The sequence below is a fragment of the Haplochromis burtoni genome, unplaced genomic scaffold, assembly GCF_018398535.1.
Source record: "Haplochromis burtoni strain Fernald_Lab_line unplaced genomic scaffold, NCSU_Asbu1 Contig_135, whole genome shotgun sequence".
Taxonomy (NCBI): Eukaryota; Metazoa; Chordata; class Actinopteri; order Cichliformes; family Cichlidae; genus Haplochromis; species Haplochromis burtoni.
The window spans coordinates 144-20,919 of record NW_024582496.1 but is presented as its reverse complement, the minus strand read 5'-3'; the positions used below and the strand labels follow the sequence as shown (position 1 = coordinate 20,919).

The 20,776-nt window shown below is 40.8% G+C and overlaps 2 protein-coding genes across 7 annotated transcripts; both read left to right on the top strand.

Annotated features, from left to right (window-relative positions):
* The first annotated feature begins 219 nt into the window (after positions 1-219).
* LOC102306631 (RNA binding protein, mRNA processing factor 2) lies at positions 220-11,963 on the top strand. Of its 5 annotated transcripts, XM_014336288.2 has the most exons (9): positions 220-306; positions 467-713; positions 2,937-3,014; positions 4,366-4,404; positions 4,650-4,712; positions 5,673-5,823; positions 6,640-6,803; positions 8,539-8,611; positions 9,613-11,963. In XM_014336288.2, exons 2-8 carry the CDS (start codon positions 660-662, stop codon positions 8,602-8,604), a joined length of 615 nt encoding a protein of 204 aa, XP_014191774.1. In that variant the 5' UTR covers positions 220-306; positions 467-659; the 3' UTR covers positions 8,605-8,611; positions 9,613-11,963. The 5 variants fall into 5 exon arrangements, with proteins under 5 accessions (XP_014191774.1, XP_014191772.1, XP_042080277.1 ...); XM_014336286.2 differs by having other exon boundaries at positions 288-713; XM_005930753.3 differs by having other exon boundaries at positions 291-713; positions 6,640-6,788.
* Positions 11,964-16,000: 4,037 nt separating this feature from the next.
* Positions 16,001-20,429, top strand: LOC102295989 (cytoplasmic polyadenylation element-binding protein 1). 2 transcript variants are annotated; one of them, XM_005930811.3, is made up of 4 exons: positions 16,001-16,158; positions 16,379-16,547; positions 18,571-18,792; positions 20,036-20,390. In XM_005930811.3, the coding sequence occupies exons 1-4, from the start codon at positions 16,144-16,146 to the stop codon at positions 20,350-20,352; spliced, it is 723 nt and encodes a 240-aa protein (XP_005930873.1). In that variant the 5' UTR covers positions 16,001-16,143; the 3' UTR covers positions 20,353-20,390. The 2 variants fall into 2 exon arrangements, with proteins under 2 accessions (XP_005930873.1, XP_014191771.1); XM_014336285.2 differs by lacking the exons at positions 16,001-16,158; positions 16,379-16,547 and adding an exon at positions 18,056-18,385 and having other exon boundaries at positions 20,036-20,429.
* Positions 20,430-20,776: the final 347 nt, after the last annotated feature.

Below are 20,776 nucleotides of genomic sequence, written 5' to 3'. Positions count from 1 at the left end.
TAGTTTCATTTTCGATAAAGTTAACGGGTTTGCGGTCGTTACCATTGGCTGCGAGGGGGTCCCATAGAAACGGTGATGTAGCGGCGCAGGGGCCGGGTCTTCCTGCAACAGCTGAGGCGGATCTGCAGCCTGATTACGGCTCACAGCAGACTCCAACATAATTGATGACCTAATTGAAAACCAGGAGGAGGAGGAGAGACGGGGTGAGGGGGGAGCTCAGGAGGAGGGAGGGAGAAAGACGCGCTCCAATGAGGAAAAAGTTTACTTGTTCTTCCTCCGCACAGTCCCACAGCTGAGGGCATTGATGTGAGCGCAGAGGCTTTCAGTTTTTTTACGCGCACTTCTTCCCCCATCTCTCACCCTCACACACGGAGCACAAATCCACCTTCTCACCTTTAGTTTAGCGCGTGTCTGTGTTTCCTTTTTCCTTTTCCTCCTCCCTTTTATGAATGATTCTCTCTCGCAGTGTTGCTGTTAAACTATCCTCGGATACTTCGCCGTCCTCGTCCGCACAGACTCACCTCGGCACATCTTCTCTGCTCAAGTTCAAACGCCACCAGGACTTTCACTGCAGCTTCAGACGCACTTGGGGGAAATATCACTCGACGAGGAAAAACTTGATACTCTGTGCAGCAGCAGCAGCCGACGCGACCGTCAACATGAGTCTGAAAGCTGACGCAGAGCCGAATAACAACGTTTCCATCGAGGAGGAGGTGAGTTTAGCCAAAGTTGTATTTCTTCTGCGCGCAGGGCTGTGACCCGGTCACGTTCACGTTTAATGAAAACTTTGTTTCCGGCCGCGCATTCAGACTTCTCCCAAATTATCTTTTACGTTCTTCCAGTCGGTCCCGAAGCGCTTTATGATGAACAAAAATTAAAGGGGTATTGCCGCGCCACCTGAGGAGCCTCACAAAGTTGCGCACACGTTAATATTTTCCAAATTGTTACTTGAACGCGTGCTGCTGTGAGCTTCAACTTTCACTAATCCTACTTTTTACACGTTAATATTACCTCTGTTTGCAGATTGTTAGCAGCAGCGTGCAAAGACTGTTAAAAATGACCCCGTCTGTTTTGGGTTTTTTTTTCTCTTCATATCCTTTGAGATTCTGTGAATTTGTGAGACATGCAAGCATGTCAAATCTAACAATTTGTCTAAAAAATTAGGCTTGGAAATTAAATTTGTCTTCGAAATATCCTGTAGATGTTTTTTTCTTTGAAAGCGCAACTAACTTGTTATCATTTCATTTATTTGTATTTATGCCAGTAAAATTCATATTCATAGTGAATAGTGTAGCGTTTTTCTTTTTTGCACCCCCCCTTACAAAAATCTGCCATTGTCATTTTTGTCACCATAAAACTGGAACCTAAAACAAAATGTTGCAGTGTGGTATTTATTTTCAAAGTCCTCTTTAATTTGTTTTAATTTAAATTATTTTCAGCAGCCACTCTTGTGTCTGTGTGGCCAGCTATATTTCCTCTTTAATGACTCCTTATAGCGAGACACTGAGGGGAGCACCAGGCCTTTTGTTCCTCCTTCTTTGTTCCCATTGTCTTACAACAAAGCCTTGAGTAGCCACTTGACTTTTTTTTTTCTTTTTTTTTTGTTTGCAGCCCATTTTCCTTTAACATTTTTTTTCTTCATAATTAGGAGCAAAGAATACATTTAGGAATTTTTCCTCATACTTATTTTTTTTTTTTTTTTTTTGGGTCATCTGTTGAATCCTGAAAGCTTCGTTGTCAGTCATTAACAATTCTGCTTGTTTCTGGAAATCGATCTGTGTAAAACTGATTATTGTGAATTTTACAGAAGCCACACAGGGTGCACGGGCTTCCTTGCAGCTCCAGCTCTATATGCTTGTCATCTTGGAGGCACTGTTGGTGAAAAGCTGGAGGATAAATTAAAACATCTCCACTGAGTTGTGTCCAGCTGGGCCAGCTTTCAGTCGCTGTATATGCTGACTTGTAAAGAGCTGAGAATTGCTGCTGTGCGGCACCTGAAAAATGCCGGAGGGCCGACAGGGTTGGGGCCGCGGGTCAGAGGAAGGAAATGGTGTCACGCTGTGCACTGTTGTCCAGTGCTGTTCCTCTGGCAGCCCCATTGTACTGTGGGCCTTCCCACCGGCTGGGAACTAATGGGTCCTCACACCGCCCTGTTCATTTTCCTGCCCACACTGGATTATACACAGCACTAGTTTTCAGTATCTGATCAAGGCAGGTTCAAGGCTTCTTTCTTTTGGGGGGGGGCACATGGCCTTTAAGATCCTCTACAGCTTCACGTTCACCATTTTCTGTGTAACATGTTGGAGAAATGTACGGCTGAAACAACGCTGTACTCCCAGTTTTCGCTCATCGATGACTCATTATTCCTGATTCATCATTTTGTAATCCCTTAAATAAAGCGGAGCTCTGTTTGGGTTTCTGGCGGTTCCTGACTTGAGGTTCGAGACCCAGCCAAGGGTTCACTTGTTAATTTTCAGAGGTCACAGCATGATTAAGACTAACATAAAAGGGGAAAACTGCAGTACAAAAATGACTTTCACATTCATCAGTGGATAATTGTAGGTCTTTGTGACATTTAAAAGTAATGGTGTCGGGAAGAATTGAGGCCTCTTGTTGGCCAGATAAACTGGAAGTTGAGGCTATTGGCCTAAAGTAACATCTACTGAAATGGTTTTTTTCTTGTAGTACAACTTTACACTGCAGTATTTCAGCGTTTTAGCCACTGAAGTAATTTAGGAAAGGTCTGTGAAGCTCTCGCTACTGGAACAGCAGACCCATAATTGTTTAAGGTCTGTTCAAATTTCCACGGTCTGAGCTTTCTTTTGGTATTTGGTAATTATCAAGGTTTTTTTTATAAATCTTTTGAGTGATAAGTGGTCTAATAAAACACAGAAAATTTGCTAATGTGATCCCCCTCCTTTCTTTTTTGTCTGCAGGTACGAACACTGTTTGTCAGTGGCCTACCGGTCGATATCAAGCCACGGGAACTTTACCTTCTCTTCAGACCTTTTAAAGTAAGTTCTATCGTTTCTAATGCAGTTTTAAGTACATGTGATGGAATTTGTGTTGCACATCGTGAAACTGCACTGGTGCATTTGGGTAATATCAGCTGATTGGATGTGGATTTGTCCCTCTACTTAAAAATCAAGGGTAGCTCCTGCGTGCCAGGCTCTGGAAGAGACCTGTGGACACTTTCTATAAAGATTACCTGCATGAAAAAGTGAAGAATCTCTTCAAGTGCCTATGAACAGCCAGACCGTACTGTGCTTCTTTTTTTTAGTGTAACTAAGCCCACCCAATTCCTTTCTTTCTAGTCCAGATATTTACATATATGGAAATGAGGCCACATTATTGTTCACCCATTGCTGTTTTTTTCCTGACGGGACTCAAGTTCCATAAACACCCCTCCCACCCTTGTCCTAACTAACCAAATTGGAAGTGGTATCCCTCGCACATGGATGGTCTTGTGGAATGTGTAAATGAGTAGCTCTCGCGATTGGCCAACCAATCCTCTCCATGACCCAGCTCGCCCACTGTGTAGGGAAATTTTTTTTTATTTCCTCTAACATTTGTGCATTGTGAAACACCGATTGTACTTGTAACACTGCTTTGTTTTGGCCCCTTTTACATCTACTGTAGGCAAACACTGCTCATTGTGTACTGATAGGGTTAATCTGATCTCAGTTCTTACATTCAGGACTACATTTAAATAAAGACTTTGTGTCCTTATACTGGAGCTTCTAAAGAGAAGTGCTGTAACTTCACCTATTCTGCCTCTTTTCTTGCTCTGAATTACTGAAACGGAGTCTGGTTTGGACTGGTGCTAAAGATTTATCATAGCCACTAAAAGTTGTTTAATTTTCCATAGCTGTAAATCAGGTTTAGGAAAGATCCCATTTATCAATAGTTTAGTCAGGCAAAATTCCCCTTCATTTCTTAGTTAAAACAGGAGTAAATTCCTAAACCTTGTGCTGTTTTTGTTTTATTTTTTTTATTTTAAATTGGCTTTATTTGGAAGTCATGCCCAAGCTGTTATTAAACTAATGCAAAAGAGAATCTTGCATATCTGATAGCACATGCTTGGCCTATTACAGTCCTCGTTTTCCTTTGATTAGCTTTGAAGACAAATCTGACTCGGTATTCTACATGTAGGCAAACTGCAGAAGGCTTCACCTGTTGGAAATGTGCATGTAATTTGATTGTGACAAATGTAAATGAAACTGTCACAGAGTGTGGGATGGTCTGCTGCGGAGCTCAAAGTGAAGGTGCACAAAAGCAGACTTCTCTTCATATAGTGAGACATTCATGCTCGACTTCCTGCATGTGACTCCAGGGTGGATAATTGGCTATCTTTCTTCTCCGCAGGGTTATGAAGGGTCACTGATTAAGTTAACATCAAAACAGGTGAGATGCCTTCATCATTGCTTTAATGCCATATTAAATAAACTTTGCAGGCTGTGTTGGCACTCGCTTTCTTCTTAATTCGACAAGACACAGAAATTCCTACTTCATCAGGATCATTATATTGTGACGGCAAAATAATGAGTGTGATATTTGAAGAAAATGATGGTGCTCGTGTGTGTGTCAAGTTATAGCTTTGTCGGCACGTGTTGTCACAGTGCGTGTTTCCTCCCTTCTTTCTCTTCCAGCCTGTCGGGTTTGTAACCTTTGACAGTCGGTCTGGAGCTGAAGCTGCAAAAAATGCACTAAATGTAAGCAACGGCTTGTTTTTACAGTCTTCTGTTTTCCCTCTATTTAATAAAACAAATCGTAAATGGAATTAGATTTGTTCTAACCTTTGCTTTAACCTAAGAGAGTGATTGGGACTTGAAAGTCTTTTGGACCCTTTCTTAAAAATTTCTCGAAGCCAACCCATTTTGTCTTTTATAATTCAATGGCAGGGCCATTTTTGGAAAGAGGCCAGAATCCCGTAGCCTTACGGTAGTTTACTTTGACCTTGATACACATCCTTCTTAGTCCTGTGTAGCTTTCCTCATTTTGCATATCACTGCTTTTACTGTAATACTTGTTCTATAGCCACATGTGTAGTGTTTATATGGACACATCTTCTGTAGTGTAACTCTTATTTTTGTCACTCAGTAGCCCACATTGGCAGTATCTAACACTTCTCTCTCATAGCCTAGCATTCCTTATGAGCATCACCTCTTAGACACATCAGCAGTCACACACACAAACACACACATACACCAAAATACTACTCACCTGCATGTGGGCACAACGCTTAGGGCACAAGAACACAAGCAGGGTCAAACCACAAACTTAAACACTCAACGTCTCACCACTGGCCCTTTTCTTCATCCCCGTCTCCTCTGAGCTCACGTGACTGATCACCTGCGGTCGCCTGCGCTCTCCGTTTTTTGTCATGAGGAGAAAGAGATGCAAGCGTGTTTGAAATATTTCAGAAGTGTCCTTCAATCTGCCCTTATTTTGGCATCTCTTTTTGTGAGTAGTTTTAGTTTAGTGACGTTGGAGCGGGTGTGTTAGCATCCCAGTGAGAGTAGTTGGTTCAAGGGAAGCTTGAAGGATACGTTCTGACTATTTAAGCTCTGCTTAAGGAAAGGGCGCCATGTGAGACTGAGCTACAGCCCCGCGAACTGAGCCCACCTCCCTTACAATACTGTGTCCCTCCCTCCCTCCGTCTCTCCCCCCAGGGAATCCGTTTTGACCCTGAAAGTCCCCAGACCCTGCGCTTAGAGTTTGCTAAAGCCAACACGAAGATGGCAAAGAGTAAGCTGATGGCCACACCGAACCCCACAAATATCCACCCTGCTCTAGGAGCACACTTCATTGCACGGGACCCATGTAAGTCTTACCGCTGCACCACTCTAGGCTCTCATCCACTCTCACCCTGACAATGCCAGTACATAGCTGTCCTTGTTGCCCTTTTCTTTAAACAAACTTTGGATATTGTGGGATTTTATTTTATTTTTTTAAGGCAAATACCTGTAGGTTTAAACTTCTAACAAATGAAGGACTAACTCACCTCTGCATGCATGCGTCATCTCAAGTCTTTTGACAGCGGCTTTGCTTCTGTCCAGCTGGGAAATTCCACCCTCAGGTTTTAGTCAGCAGTCGTCTCTGCGCTCTTTGCCTGAACACCTCAGTGATTCTTTAGGGTTTGACAATTTTTTTTATTTTTTATTTTATTTTTTTTTAAGATCCTCTCAGATCATATTTTCCCCACTGATTTTTTTTTTCTTCACAAAGGGCAAGAAGGGGAAGCAACAGGGCTAAAAAAACATCAGTTCACAAAACATTATCAAGCATTTTACACAGTAACACTGCATTGTTGCACTTGCAGCATCCAGACTGGATCTTATGCTGATCTTTTATACTAGAGCTCCCATTAGTTTTGCAAATTGACCCAATGCTAAAGTTAAGTGAGCTAATTTGCAATCAAATTGTAGTTTGTCTGATTCACATAGAAAATGTTTGTTTTTTGTTTTTTAAAAGGTAAAACTTTATTACTTCAAGAACAATGACTGTTAAAAATTGGGTCGATTGGGTTTTTAAATATATTATTATTATTATTATTATTATTATTATAATAAAGCAATGATGAAAGCCACTAGAGGTAGGTCAGTCAGCTCTGTTTCCTTCCACCTTGTGCTTCCTCAGATGATCTGACTGGGGCAGCACTGATCCCAGCGTCACCGGATGCGTGGACTCCTTACCCTCTGTATACCACTGAGCTGACTCCAGGCCTCCCTCACGCAGCCTTCACTTACCCAGCGGCCGCCGCTGCAGCCGCAGCCCTCCACGCCCAGGTGAGGGACCAACCGGTGTGTTTCTTTCTTTCCTTTTCTTTTTAAACATCCCCATCTGTGAATTCTGTTAGATTAATGCCCACACTCTGATACAATTCTGATTATCATAACCTAAAATTCATGATTCTTGCACAAGTGTTAATTTCAGTTTGTCCATTTAATCTGTAAAATTAAATGTGATCCAAAAATGTAAGACCTTGAGATTCAGGATCCAGAACTGTTCTGCTGAAAGCAGAGGTTCAGTTTCTAGAAACAAACCTAGTGGTCCTCTGAGGTAATGCAGTTACAGCATCGGCATGCGTTGCTTAAAAGGATGACGGTATCGAGTCTGAGTTGAGGTTGTCGGTGCAACTTTGTAGTCCTGTTAAACGGTGAGCCAAGATCTTTTTTTTATAATAAAAAGATGATGTTTTCAAATTGGAAATTCTGGGATCAGGATCATATTTGATAATCCCCCATAGGGCAATTTTTAAATTGTTAAAGGTTTAGGTTGTCATCTATGGTTATGCATCAGTGGAGATTTGTGCATTTTGAGTGCAACCTTTAAATACAGTACTCGCTTTAAATCTTATGTTTTTGATCACGAGAGATACATTTTTGTGGATGTGACTTATAGCATTCTGTATTTGCTGGGGGGTTAAAGATGCACATGCTAATGAGAACCTGTGATTTGGTTTTCAGCATGGAATAACGCTGTAATATTAAACGCATCCATGTGAGGCTAAAGTGTGTGTTTGATGCAAGTTTTGCATTTACAGTAGACTGTAGCTGGAGTCTGGTGTTTGGGGGGGGGGGAAGGAATCTGGTTTTTAATCTCAACTCTATTTCTGATGAATGGAGGATGAGGAATCTGTACAGAAATGGGTAGTGTTTACACTGTAAGCTAATTGCACTCTATTTGCTAGAGCAATAGTGCAGCCAGCTACCAGGGAGTAGGCAGGGCTTTTAGTAACAATAGCAATGGAAAATATTTCTCGTGTTGGGTCATTTAAAGTTCATTGTCAGCTAATGCAGTCGTGCAATAGGAGTGCAGGGGAGTGCTAGACTGTAAAGTAGGCAGCTATTATTTTGGCCATCTTGTCACACACAGAGGGCTCAGGAATGTAAGGCATTTGCTTGGAGAAATTGTCGGACCTTATGGCCTTTTCTGGAGGTGCCAACTTACTGTCTATGTTCCTGCTGGAAGAGAAGCTGAGTGGGTAGAAACATAAAGGAGGGAAAAGCTTTTAATTGCATTCTGATGAAAGATCCCCTAAAATGCCGCCGATCCTAATGCTCTTCCACTGCCTGGCTTTTTTTGTTTTATCTACGACACAACCAAAAAATCCTCGACATGTCTCCAAACAAGTGTTGATAACTGCAGAACTATGTTGAGCATTCTGGCCGTGCAGTTGTGGCCTATAACAGTTTGTAGAAACAGGAGGCCTCATTTTCTAAGGTTTAGTCACAGGTAAGGAAAGGTACAGACATACCAGCTCCTACCCTGTGGAAATGTTTAACACACGGAGAAGTTCACCTCTCCACATTTCCATGCCTGTTAATTACTCCAGGACTTGTCCTGAATGAGCAGCTACGTGACCCACATTCCCATGGCTTCAGTGACTAGGGCTTAAAGGGACACTCGGTCCTCCTAAACCTGCCTATAAAAGTATCGTTTCCGAGTATTAATTGTTAATCTGCAGAATTGTAGATTGAAGCACTGAAGCCTGGTTTTGGTCTGGTGTACATGACTGTGTTTGTGTTTCTTTAGATGCGCTGGTACCCTACTCCCTCTGAGACTTCCCAGCCTGGATGGAAGTCCCGGCAGTTTTGTTAGATATTTAGTGAGTAACCTTTGGTCAAACAGTATTTTTAGAATTGTCACCGTCCCACTTATTGCTGCTAGCCTGATGTCATACATACTGAAACCTGCATAATGACACATCATAATTTATAAGTAAACACAGCACAATAAAAAACACAAATACATATCCCTGAATATCTGACTAGCTGTTAAAGGACAGGGCTGGCAATATTCTGATTTCTATTGCCAAAATCCAGTAAGACGTTAATGTAGCCAGGACTTCCCGAGCCTTTCTGTAACTCGGCCCCAAATTATTTGTTCTCATTAAAGATGTACATTTTTATAAAAAGGCTTCAAATTTGATCTTTTTATAATGTAAAATGGCTTCCTAAAACACAACTCTTATGCTTTTTGTTTCTTATATATAGTTTTGTGTATTTAAATGAATTTCTTTGCCCATTTGAAGCAGTTTTCATCTGTTTTAAGATGCTTTGCAGGGGTTTGAGCTGAGGATTAACATATTTGGTGCATGAATGGGTGTTTCCAGCAGAGGGGTATGATCGTTGTTGCAGAATAGGTGATTATCATCACACTGAACTTTTAGACCAGTGATGTAGTTTTTCTATTATAGGACTCTTGACTGGCTGACACTTTACCATGAACAGATACTGTAGGGTTTGTTTTCCCCTCCTTTTGGGGTCAGTCTGCATTCTGCTGTAAATGTTTACTAATGCATCAAATGTCCATTAGTCCACAGCTGAAATGTCCCCAGCAAATGCACCAGTTGCCTCTGTTTGAGTATACAGGATATACTAGCAGTGTGTCTAGCAGTTTGGGTAACTGGATCATTTTTTTTTTTTAAATGTCCTGTTAAGGTGTTTGACTTAAATTTGAACCAGTTGTTTTGGGGCTGAGCACCACAGATGGAAAAGGGAAGTCTGAGCACTCACACGGTCTTAGATCATTTTGGTTTTTTAAACTGGGAAGCTACCTGGCATTAAAACTGATAGTCTTGTCTGTCTCCTCCCCTTTTTTCTTCAGGCCTCTGGAAGCCACACCTTTGTCCAGCTGAAGTGAGGTTTGCCAAGCTCTGCATTAATTTAATCAGTTTATTTAATGGACAAATGTGCATTACTATAAGCAAACAGTATTTATATCTCCTTCCGATTGTCTCTGGGGGAGCCTGAGTTAAGACCAGTTTGCTGTCGACAATCTGAGCTTATCCTTGGCAACTATTGTGGTACCATCTTAGCACTTCAAAAAAAAAAACCTCATGCAAAACCTTTTCAAACTCCATGGCTCATAATTGCTGAGGAAAATTGATGCATTGAAGCAACTGTTGTTAAGCTAGTCCTTCCCTGAGTTACCGCTGCTCCTGGGAGGTTTAGAAGCGTTATAAGTGATTGCATGTTAAAGTCTTTTTGGCATGAATTTAGAACGCAGAGTTCTGTGTATCCTAATTTTCTTAGTGTATGTGTTGCCGCTTTTCCTTGGCCTAGACAGCGAAATGTTTTGTTTATCTGTAGAACCTTGGTCTTACCTCTGTGAAAGCTAGGCTGTTGTGTAAATGGCTTATCTCGCATGGACCTTGTGAATGCATCCCTATGTTCTGACAATCCCAGTCCTTATGATCATATCAATGTTTGTCATTATTTGAGTAAAGGAAAGTACAAATATTTTTGTACTTTTTGCATAATGTATATTTATGCATTTTTGTGCAACTAAATAATGAACCTGTATAAGTTGTATGTTTAGTCGTCTCTTGTGTTTTTGGTGTTTTTGAGCCTATAATCCTGTTGAAGTAGTTTTAAAGAAGAAAAAGTGCAATTTGTTTAAAGGGGAAGTGGGTATCTGTCAAAACATGGAAGTATTCTGAACGTGGCTTGTGCCATTCTGCTAAAATGAGATTGCTGTAAAATGATCTGTCAGAATGTGAAACTGGACTACAAACAAAGGGTTGCTTTTTTGGGGGGGGTGGGGGCATTTTGAAATGGGAAGCAGGATTAGACTGATGGAGGAATTTAGTTTGTGGTTTAGAACCTGTTTGTCTTTGTATCTGCTGTGCATAAGATGTAAAAAATGATAATCCCATCTTATGAATAAAAAGTGAATGCATATATCTGGACATCTGTCATTTCTCACAGAGTCAAGTCGGTCGCTAAAGTTAAACGCTCCAACGCTATGCTAACTCAAAGAAACATCAGATGTTGGCATCAATAATTCATACGAACTTTTCATTTGTGATGCACCACTGCATTAATGTCTGTTTGCGTCATATGTGGAGCTGACCTCCACACTCTGCCTTCATTAGCTGCTAAAATGCTCTGCTCAACCTACCGTGATGGATCCTCCAGGGACTCTTAAGCAACTCTTCTCAATATGACCAGCTGCCTAATTGAAGTGGTGCTGGTGGTAACTATTTATATTTGACAATATTGTGCTAATTAAGCGACAGTGCCATGAAAAAGTATTTGGCCTTTGTTTGTTTGGGGGGGGCACATTTGTCACACTAAATGTTTCAGACAATCAAAGGAAAATTTAATACCAGGTAAATATGACCCTAATAAATACAAAGTGCAGTTTCTAAATGATTTTTAAGTGAAAAAAGCTTTTACAAACATTCCCTGGACATGTCAAATGTGATAGACTCCCATTGTTAAATGAAGATTTTGTTTTATTATTTTCAATGGCCACACCCACGTCAAATTACTGCCAGACCTTCTGAACCAAGTCAAAAATCAAAAATCCCTTAAATTGGAACCTGTCTGATAAAGTGAAGCAGGTTAAAGCAAACAAACGCATTATGCTACGATCTAAATGAATGACCAGTAGTCATTGATGCCTGTCAGTCTGTAAAGGGTTACAAAGCAGTTTGTAGGCTTTGGGACTCAATAAGCCACGGTAAGGGCAATTATCAACGGATAAAGAAAACTGGCGAACTGAACTTTTTGAAAGGTTTGAGTTCTGCTCTGGTATAAAATTAGCATATTTTACAAAACATCACAAAAACGTGGTGGTAGTGTGACTGTCTGAGGCTGCTTTGCCGCTTCCTGAAGGAGAATATCTGGCCATCGCTTCAATCATTGAAGCTCAAGCACACTTGATTTGCAGCAGGACGACGAGTCAAAACATACGGTCCACATGTGGATGGTTCAAAAGTAAGTTTTTGGTGTGGCGTAGTCAAAGTCTGGAGTTGAACCTAATGAAATGCCGTTTGTGATAGAAAACCCTCCAGTGTGTCTGAATGAATTCTCTAAAGAAAATTGGGCCAAAATTCCCCAAGTGATGTCAAAGACTCATCGCCAGTTATCACAAATGTTTTCCTGCAGTTCTTGCTGACAAGGGTGGAAGAACCATTTGTTGGGTTTTTCATGTAAGCCCAGCTAAGTTTGGAAAACCTTTTCCCCTCAAATGATTTCAAATCTGCATTTCGTATTTACGTCAGTAGTTTTAGTCCAATATTAAAATTTGTTTGATAATCTGAAACATGTTAGTGTGGAAAAATATGCAAAAACATTAAATTCCCTGTGTAAATACATGACTGGTAGTCCACATTCATATTTAAGTCTTTTTTTTATTTTAGAAATTGATTTATAAATTTTATATTTAGTTTAATTCCTCTGGTGACTTTAGAACATTATCATTTAAAGCTAAAATAAATTCATACTATCACTATAATGGGTTAAAATGGGTTTGATCTGTTTGGATCATTAAAAATTCTCTAACTTGAATTTTTAAAAGAAAACTTGATCAAGCAAGTCATTTAATCACCTTGGAAAACATGTATATATTATTATCATATTGAGTATTTCTGTGAATTTTCTGAACCTAATTAAATTAAACCAGAGACAGTGACAGTGACTCTAAAACACGTAAAAACCCAAAAGAGCAACAAATGCCTCACAAGAAGCCAATATTCTCCCAAGAATCAGCCATTTGCCCTTCATGGAAATATGGGTCACTTAACATCACTATCTCAGAGTATTTGGATTGACATAAAATCAATAGAGTGCTAAGATGGGGATGCTACAGATTGAAAGGAACAGTTTCTCTTTCTCTGTTTTCATCGGCTGGGGCCAAATGTAAACCTGAACTATCTGCTCCTTCATCGAGAGGATTCAATGTTGTTTCTTCACAGATCTTACTCTGCGTTGCAGAAAGGAGAACAGGTACTAACTGAAACACAGTAAATACATAATAAATTTAAGACTTTTTTTTTCTAATTGTGTATCGGATAGAATTCTGTGAAATGTATTCACGTACTGCAACATGTAGAAAGACGTAAAGTACACAAGTTTTTCTTGTGTTCACAGCACACGTGGCTCATAACAAAACTAACTTGTTCCAGTTTGGTAGTGGTGTTTTAAAAAAAACCAAAAAAAAAACCAGTTGTTTCTCACTGCAGGTTTGTTCTGCCCTCTGCCGGCTCAGCTCCCACATGAGCAGCTGACCTGCAGCAGCTACAGAGACCTCTCGTGGAAGTAAGAGTGTCTACACAGCAGCGTCTTCAGCCAGCAGTGTTCTCATTAGAACTCTCCTTTGAATGACTCATTTTTCCCGTGCACTCTCTCTTTCCTATAGTTTTCAACCACATAATGTTAAATTTCCAGGTGCACATCATGAGTTTGACATACAGCAAATATAATTCTGCTCTATTCCAGTATTAACTGCTGTTTGATGTACTTTAAGTGTGCTTTGCTCTATTTTTATATTGTCACATGACTAAGTCTGCTGCTGCATAGACTTTCCACCCTCACAAATCAATACATGCATATATCATCCATCTTTAAGTGCAAGTAAGTAGTGGTTCCTTGTCTGTGATTACAGTCTCAGAAAGCATATTTTATTAGAAAAGCCAGCCAGAGTCAGTTAATTGGACAATTTGAATCCCTTCACAGGTTACCTACAATGCTATTTTGGTCATCTGCCGTGTGTACTCTTTGTTATTCTCTTATTGTTGTACGATATAAACTTGTCACATCCCTCAATCTAAAAACACCCAGTTGCTGTTCATTGCACAACAGAGTGGATCATAACCTAAGCCTCTTTATAAACCACAATCTGCAGGTTCACAAGTTGATCCTGTTTCGTGTTTTTTAAATCATATTTGCGATGAAATATACATATATTTTTAATGTTAATGTACTCTGTTCTCTGGCAGGTAATAAAACTATTCAACTAGTTTTAAGAGGGAAATAGGTCCATTTCAAATTTACTCACCAGTGCAGTTTTTTTATTCTTAATTTGCATTTGTTAAAGAACTTCATTTGTCATTAGAATAACAGTAACACAGCCTTGAAACCGCTTGTGAGTCGACTGTACAAATCAAGCCTCTAAACGGATACGTGTAAAAAATTATGAACAGTTCTGCTGAACATGTTGAATAAAAGCTGATTTTTTTTAATTTCAGTTGCATCTTGTTTTATTTAAAAACAACTTTGACAGTGTACAGAGGCAAACTTGTCATTTCAGATGAACTTTTACTTGTACTTTAAGTTTAATTAGCTTCTGTACATAAAATGGGTATTTTTCACAGAAGAGGTTTAACAAGTTCATAGAAGGTATTACAAGCAAAACATTTTTAAGTCCCAGTGATATAGACCTTTTTCTTCTTAAAGCTAGTTGTTGCTGGATTTTGTTTTATTTCACTTAACTAGAATGTTCTTTCTTTTTTAGTTTTAGCTACCTACAAATGACCTTGATACAGATGAGGAGAGGCCAAAGGAGCAAAGCCCAACTGTGGGCCACTGAAACAAAAGACCTTGGAACAATTTTAGCAAATGTTTTTGGCATCTTGCTTATGTCTGATATTATCAACGTGCAGGTGCAGAGTACAAGGTTGCTGTGTTGTTGTAAAGGTTACAGAAATCTGGCGGAGGTTAGCAAAAGTGCACTTCATTCCCATAACTGCAACTGGGTTTGTGATGGTCTGCACTAATCTTTGAGCTCTTTTTAACCTCTTGCAGACTTATGTAACACTGGAACCAGAATTATAAAAGAAAAAAGGTGTCAAATAAATACTGCAACACTTCACTGAAAATGACAAGATGCCAACAAATGACTTCCTCCAGAGTTTCTTTAATGAAATGACAACCCACCAGCCATAGCATTAAAACCACTGGCAGGTAAAGCATATAAAATTAATCATCTTGTTTTAATAAAACGCTCTGCTACAAAACCTCGGGTCTTGGAATTTAAGGAGATACGAACCACCCACCTAAATATTGCAACACCAGCAGGGGTTCCCCCAGCAGGACAATGCATCTACCACACAAGGAACACAGCAAGGAGACCCAGGTGCTGACCCAGCTTCCAAACATCTCAAATCTCAAGCTGAACAAGCTTGCACGAGACCCCAGGGAACAACTCCATCTACCGAGGCAACCCACAGGACCCAACCTTTGTGATTCAAAAAAACCAAAAGACAACCCCAGAGATACCATGTCAATCCCACTGATGACAGAGCTGTTTTGCAGCACAATATTAAGCAGGTGATTTAATGTTAAAGCTCTCAGTTCATATGCCCTACCGAAATTCAATAGATTTGTCAGGTCATCTAATAAATAGGAGTACATCAGCATAGTCCCTAAGTGGTAATTTGTTATAATTATACAAAGGAAAAGAGTGGGAGGCTGCAGCTCCAAGTTTAATATTTATTTATTTGTGGTGTGTCCGGATTCATAGGCTGCATCCTCCGGAGGACGATTACAACACAATGTAAAATACCAGAGGAAAGAATTTAAGATCTGCTATATTGAAACTTGGGTCACAATGATAAAGCATATGAAGCTGTTTGTAAGAAAGAATGAGACACACAATGTGTTTCCTTTCAATTGATTTGAATATTTTCAAAGTAAAGCTCCAATAACCCTGGAATGTTATTGTTTTTATATTGTCTAACATTTGTATAAACGTGTTTTTATGAACATATTTAATAATTATTTCATTGTTTTTATTTGTTTTTGTAGTAGTTATTATTAGTCAGGTTATTACTAGAGGTCTTCACAACTGTTTTTAAGTCTTGCCTTTCTTGATAAATAAAGTTTAAAGGCATGCCTCTGAACTGAAGAGTCGTATTTGAGTTAAGTTCAGTTTGCACAAAAAAACAATTTTACATTAATTTATAAGAAAAAAATGTAGTTCACATCCATCTGAAATTATAGTAATATACTATTTTGTTTTTTGTCCTATATGCTGTGATTCCATCGCAGAAAGCACTGAGAGCACTGTGGTTTTAGATATTGGCGTATTTTATTTTATTTTAATGACATAATTCACGTTTGCACGTATAAAACATATTCTGTCTGCTATAATATTGATAAATATCCCTGTAATTTTTAAATAAGCCTCTCTTGAAATTATTGGCCGCAGTAACACGTGATTTTCCCTTCAGCGGCCTGCTCTTTGATGTGGAGCACGTGAACGGAACGAGGCCCTCGAGCACCGTCATTAGCTGGGCACACGTTCACTAAATTATGACTAATTAGCTGTTAGCACGCCTCATAAATATGACCTTTTATTGCAGCCAGCGGTCGTTGTTGTGACATTTCTTTTAGGCTGTCTGTCCACATCATGGCGTTTTCCCTGGTGAGTTGAAACTGCATTAAATGGGTGAAATAAGTCAGTTTTGCGCCACGTCTAACGTTATTATTTGACCGTATGTCCGCCTCATTTGGCCCATTAGTTCCTCCCCGGAACAAAACAAACAAACAAAAATTCACTTTGCAGCATGGTGCACAAGGTTGACCTTTAGCTTTTAGCATGAGTGCCGGGTTAATTGTGTCCCTCTCACGGCCTCCTTCTGCAGAGAAACGAAGCCCGCAGGCCTGAGAGCCCAGACACCGATTCTCCGGCACTGTCCACCTGCAGCAACGCAGACATCTTCCGCAGGATGAACACTATGCTGGGCAACGCTCTGGATTTCACCGGTGTGTGCACCACACCCAACACCAAGGGAAAACCAAACCTGATGTCCGGTAAACCCTCACTCCTCACTCACTCTGCAAGAGTTAAACTTGGGTGGGCTTGAGTGCAAAGGCGAAAAACAATTAGTATCCGACACTACTGCAGCCTAAACTTATTTAAAACGAGGCTGTAGCCATGAGGGTTTAAAACGTTTTAGAAATGCTCAAATAGCTAAATATTTAGCAAGTCCGCGCAAATCTGTAGTACTTTTATTAAGGTCTAATAGTCAAACTGCATTTTCTGCTAACTTTATTTGCCTACACATCAAGTGCTCATTGTGGTCACTTGCAGTCAGGGAAACGTGAAGGCCTTGATTTGGACTCCCAGATGGTATCAACAGCTGTTTTCACTGTTTGATAAAAATGTTATAATCTTGGTGACTATAATTTCCCAAATGGGTTTCCTTTCCAGTGTTTTCATCTTAAATGCAGTTTTTGACCAGGAAACGGCCTGAGATGATATTTATAACAGAAAGCAGGAAATCCTTGTGCAAATGCTAGAAAAGGAAGTGTTTTAGCTATTCAACAGAATTATTTTTCATTTTATATTAGTAATATAGGTACTGTAGTATTGAGGGATATTGCATAAGCAATACTGTAACAATTTGAGTCCCAAAGTGCTTGAATCTCTTTGGAAATTCCCAGTATTTCTCAGTTGTGTGAATTTTGATGCTTAGTTTCGTGTACAGTGAAGTGTGAGAAAGCGGGTCACATGACCTCTGCCTTCAGTGGTAGCTTCTCCTGCTGCTGTAGTTTGCATTTTCCTTAAAACCACAAAATCATGAAGGAAAATGCATGTAGTGTGCAAAACCAATGTGGTGCTCTGTAAGATGAGAGCCTGCGTTGCCTATAATGGAAATCCCCCTTCAACTTTTTAAAGCTGTTGAACCGCCTTCACCTTGTCTTTTTATTCAGGTGCCAGCAGCTGATTCATACTGCATTGCTGGTCTGCAGCACTGCAGTAGTTCTAAGTGGGTTTTTTATTTTTTTTAAACCACAGGGGTGGTATTTGCCAAGATTTTGGCTCAGGACAGTGCTAGAGTCCTTTCAGTTTGCTTAAAGCATGTCTGCTCTTGTGACTTCTGGTCTTGTTTTTAGATGACAATACAATCCTTAGTTTGACATGAGCAGAGCATAAATGTTGCATAGCAAAGGTAAGCTGGGTCTTGATGCACAATGAGCTGAAGTTCTTTTTGTCCCATCCACTCCAGCTTAGTCTTGCTGAATCAGGGGTGTAACTGGCAGCTGGAAGCTTTCCAGGCCTAGGAAGGGAGGAGCTGGTGGTGCAAATCACTGTCCTCAACATCTGATCAGTCAGCTGCTTCAGCTACAGCGAGACACTCCTTGCCCGTTTGTTCAGTGTTGGTGTGCTAAAATAAATTCACAAGCCAGTCTGAAACTGAAATGCCCTGAGCATCCTCAAGTCTACAATACTTTAGTTGAAGTCTGCTGAGTCATTTGCTACCATGCTGCCTCCCGCCATGCTTCTATAGCTCTGCCCCTCTCTCCCCCCCCTCCCTCCTGCCTCTGTCAGCTCGCTCGGGGAAACAAGGCTAGACACAGAGTAAGCAGCAGTAACGGCAGCAGCTGTCTTCACACTGACTCGGAGACGTGCTGTGCCTACCAGAGGGGAGTACTTCTATCAACAAGCCAATAGCTCCAACAGGAATTTTTCATTAGTTGTTAGGCAAGGAAGCGGGGAGGTGGGGGAAGCTGATGTCATTAGCAGGGGTGTGCGAGTGCATCAGCAGCCATGTCACATGCTGCTAGGTGGGTCAGTGATGCGGACGGAGATGCATGGCAGTTGCACAGGGCACAGAGGCAGCAGGTTAGCTCCGCCGTCAGCCAGGGTAGGGGAGATGTGTTTATTGAGGGAGTTTATTGTGGTTTCTTTGCCAGAAGGGGTTTTGACAAGTCTTGCTTTGATCTTTTCTGTATAATGATGCCGATGGGAGGCTGAAAAACGTTCTTTGTGACTGTCTAACACTTATCTCCTTTCGCTCTTGCTTAATCTGTGAACTGGATTTTGGCACAGAGTCGGACCTGGCTGCAGTGGGCAGCAGGAGGATGCTTTTCCCAAACTGCGATGCCATGCCTGGCTCTCAGGAGATGTCGTTATCCAGGAACCCGTCGGGTGTCGCAGACCTGGGCCTGGGTCTTCAGTCTCTCCGTCTGTCTGGCTGGGACAAACCTTGGAGCAGCCAGGAGGCAGATACACACACCTCCCCATCTCACATTCAAACCAGCTCACCCTCCAGTAAGTGCCAGACCTTGAACTGTGTTATAGGATTGTTGTTTTTTCTTTTTTTTTTGGGATACCAGTTTCCCAAAGTTTTTTCTGGCTCTTACTTTTAAAGAGAAAAGTGGAATGAATATAGTAAGATTGTTTTTATTGTGTAGCTCTTGTTAATATTAAAATAAGATGGTTGGTTAACAGCAGTCGGTGTGGGAACAGCCTGTAGCGTCACTACGGAGGATGATGTGGCAGTTTTGCTTTACTGCATCCCTAGCAAACACACGAACAGCCAGTGAAGCTACTTTTCTTTCTCAAACTCTCATCATGTTGCCTGAGAGTCAAGTTAAATATTTGTTACCTGTTGATCAAACTTGAGTCGGGGATGTCAGTCAGAAAACTGCAGTAAACCCACATATTCAGCCCAAGTCAAAGCTGATTGACAGATGTACGCCAAGTATATGTAAATTTTGACATTTTTCAGACATGTCTTGTTTAAGACTGTTTTGCCATTTTGGCAGCACTGATAAGGATGGCCCATTTGTCCTGACCCATTTGTAGCACTATAGTTTTGCTGCATGTCCACACCAACCCAGTGTAACTTCATTTAAAGCTTTCCAAACTGGGCCTGCAACAAAGTGTGACAAAGCTTTGAATGCTCTGAATAATCCCCTTCAGAGCCTCATGTTGACTTGCAGGCCATGCCGTACATGCCCGTCACTGTTGCCAGCTGACTCACTTGGGCATCAAGAGCAAGCGACTTGTTAATGCTTAAGGAATTGTTGCTTGGCGTTTACTGGATTTGTGTTAGAAACGCTGGCTTCCAATTGATTTGACTTATAAAAAGGCATCTAGCATCTGAGGGGAGAAATTGTTTCATCAGCATTCTGGTTAGAACATAAAACAACTGAATGACTCAACAACTTGCGCTTTAAGTCTCTGTTGGCAGCCAGCTTGCACATCTGGTATGTTGACCAAGAATATTTTTGGAAACCTCAGTTCACATGGCTACCTTTTAGTTCTGATCAATGTCGGTCTGTAGATTCAGCACAAAACTCAATTTAAGATGCCCTTGAAGATGCACCTTTTTAAACTCGAGTTTGCTGTGTCGCTTCATTCCTGACAAATCAATGCGGCTCTTTGGGCACAAATCCCATTTTCTTCAGTTTACTTGAAAAGCTGAAATGGCAAACAAGTTATCGGGTAACCTTACATGGCTACTGGCACAGATCGCACTCTTTTTATACTAATTGTAATTGTTTTTCAGTGTTGGGTCTACTGAACAGTCCCTTCAGTGGCCTCCTTGGAAAGCCCCCAGGCTACCTGCCCCCCGATTCCATGAGCATGACGGCTGACTTTCTGGAGAAGTTTCCCGGTGTTGCTCGCATGGCAAACCGTCTAGACTCGTGCTCCTTTTTGGACTCTCGCTCCAGCAGTCCTGAAGACTCGGAGACCAGTGGATTCAGCTCTGGCTCGGATCACCTGTGTGACATGTTGGTAAGGCAGATTACTTTTATTCTCCAGCTTTGTGTTGGATTGGTGGAAGGTGAATATCTCAAACTCCAATCAACCCTTTTACTGTAGCATCCAAATCTACAGGGTGTGGCTGAAAAGATGGGCTTAGAGTGTGATTTGTGTGCATGAACTTCACTTTCATTTCTCTGCAAGGGTCTTGCACTTAAAGGTATGATAAAGTAATTTAAGGTTATTTAAAGGGGGTAAAAAATTGTTGTTCTAAGAAATGTACATTAATGTGTAATTACATCTTCCAACAGTTAATGCATTCTCATAAATCTAAAATTAATCTATTAGAAATGCACAAGATTAGACAGTTTGGGGAAGCCACCATGTTGCCCTGCCATATTGTATACAGTGGCTGAGAGAGATCGCCATTTAAACTGTAACCTCTTCACCTCAAAGCTCATTACCTGAACTGAAGTCTGCTCTAACACACAAACATGCTTATTTAGTCCCAATATTGTCACGGTTGTCAACTATCTGGGTTATG

Excerpts from the sequence above, each read along its gene's own strand:
- LOC102295989 (XM_005930811.3), top strand. Across the intron at positions 16,548-18,570 it reads AAAACCAAACCTGATGTCCG|AGTCGGACCTGGCTGCAGTG; the intron begins GTAAACCCTCAC and ends ATTTTGGCACAG. Across the intron at positions 18,793-20,035 it reads TCAAACCAGCTCACCCTCCA|TGTTGGGTCTACTGAACAGT; the intron begins GTAAGTGCCAGA and ends ATTGTTTTTCAG.
- LOC102306631 (XM_014336286.2), top strand. The coding sequence starts at position 450 with ATGATTCTCTCTCGCAGTGTTGCTGTTAAACTATCCTCGGATACTTCG. Across the intron at positions 714-2,936 it reads ACGTTTCCATCGAGGAGGAG|GTACGAACACTGTTTGTCAG; the intron begins GTGAGTTTAGCC and ends TTTTGTCTGCAG. Across the intron at positions 4,713-5,672 it reads CTGCAAAAAATGCACTAAAT|GGAATCCGTTTTGACCCTGA; the intron begins GTAAGCAACGGC and ends CTCTCCCCCCAG.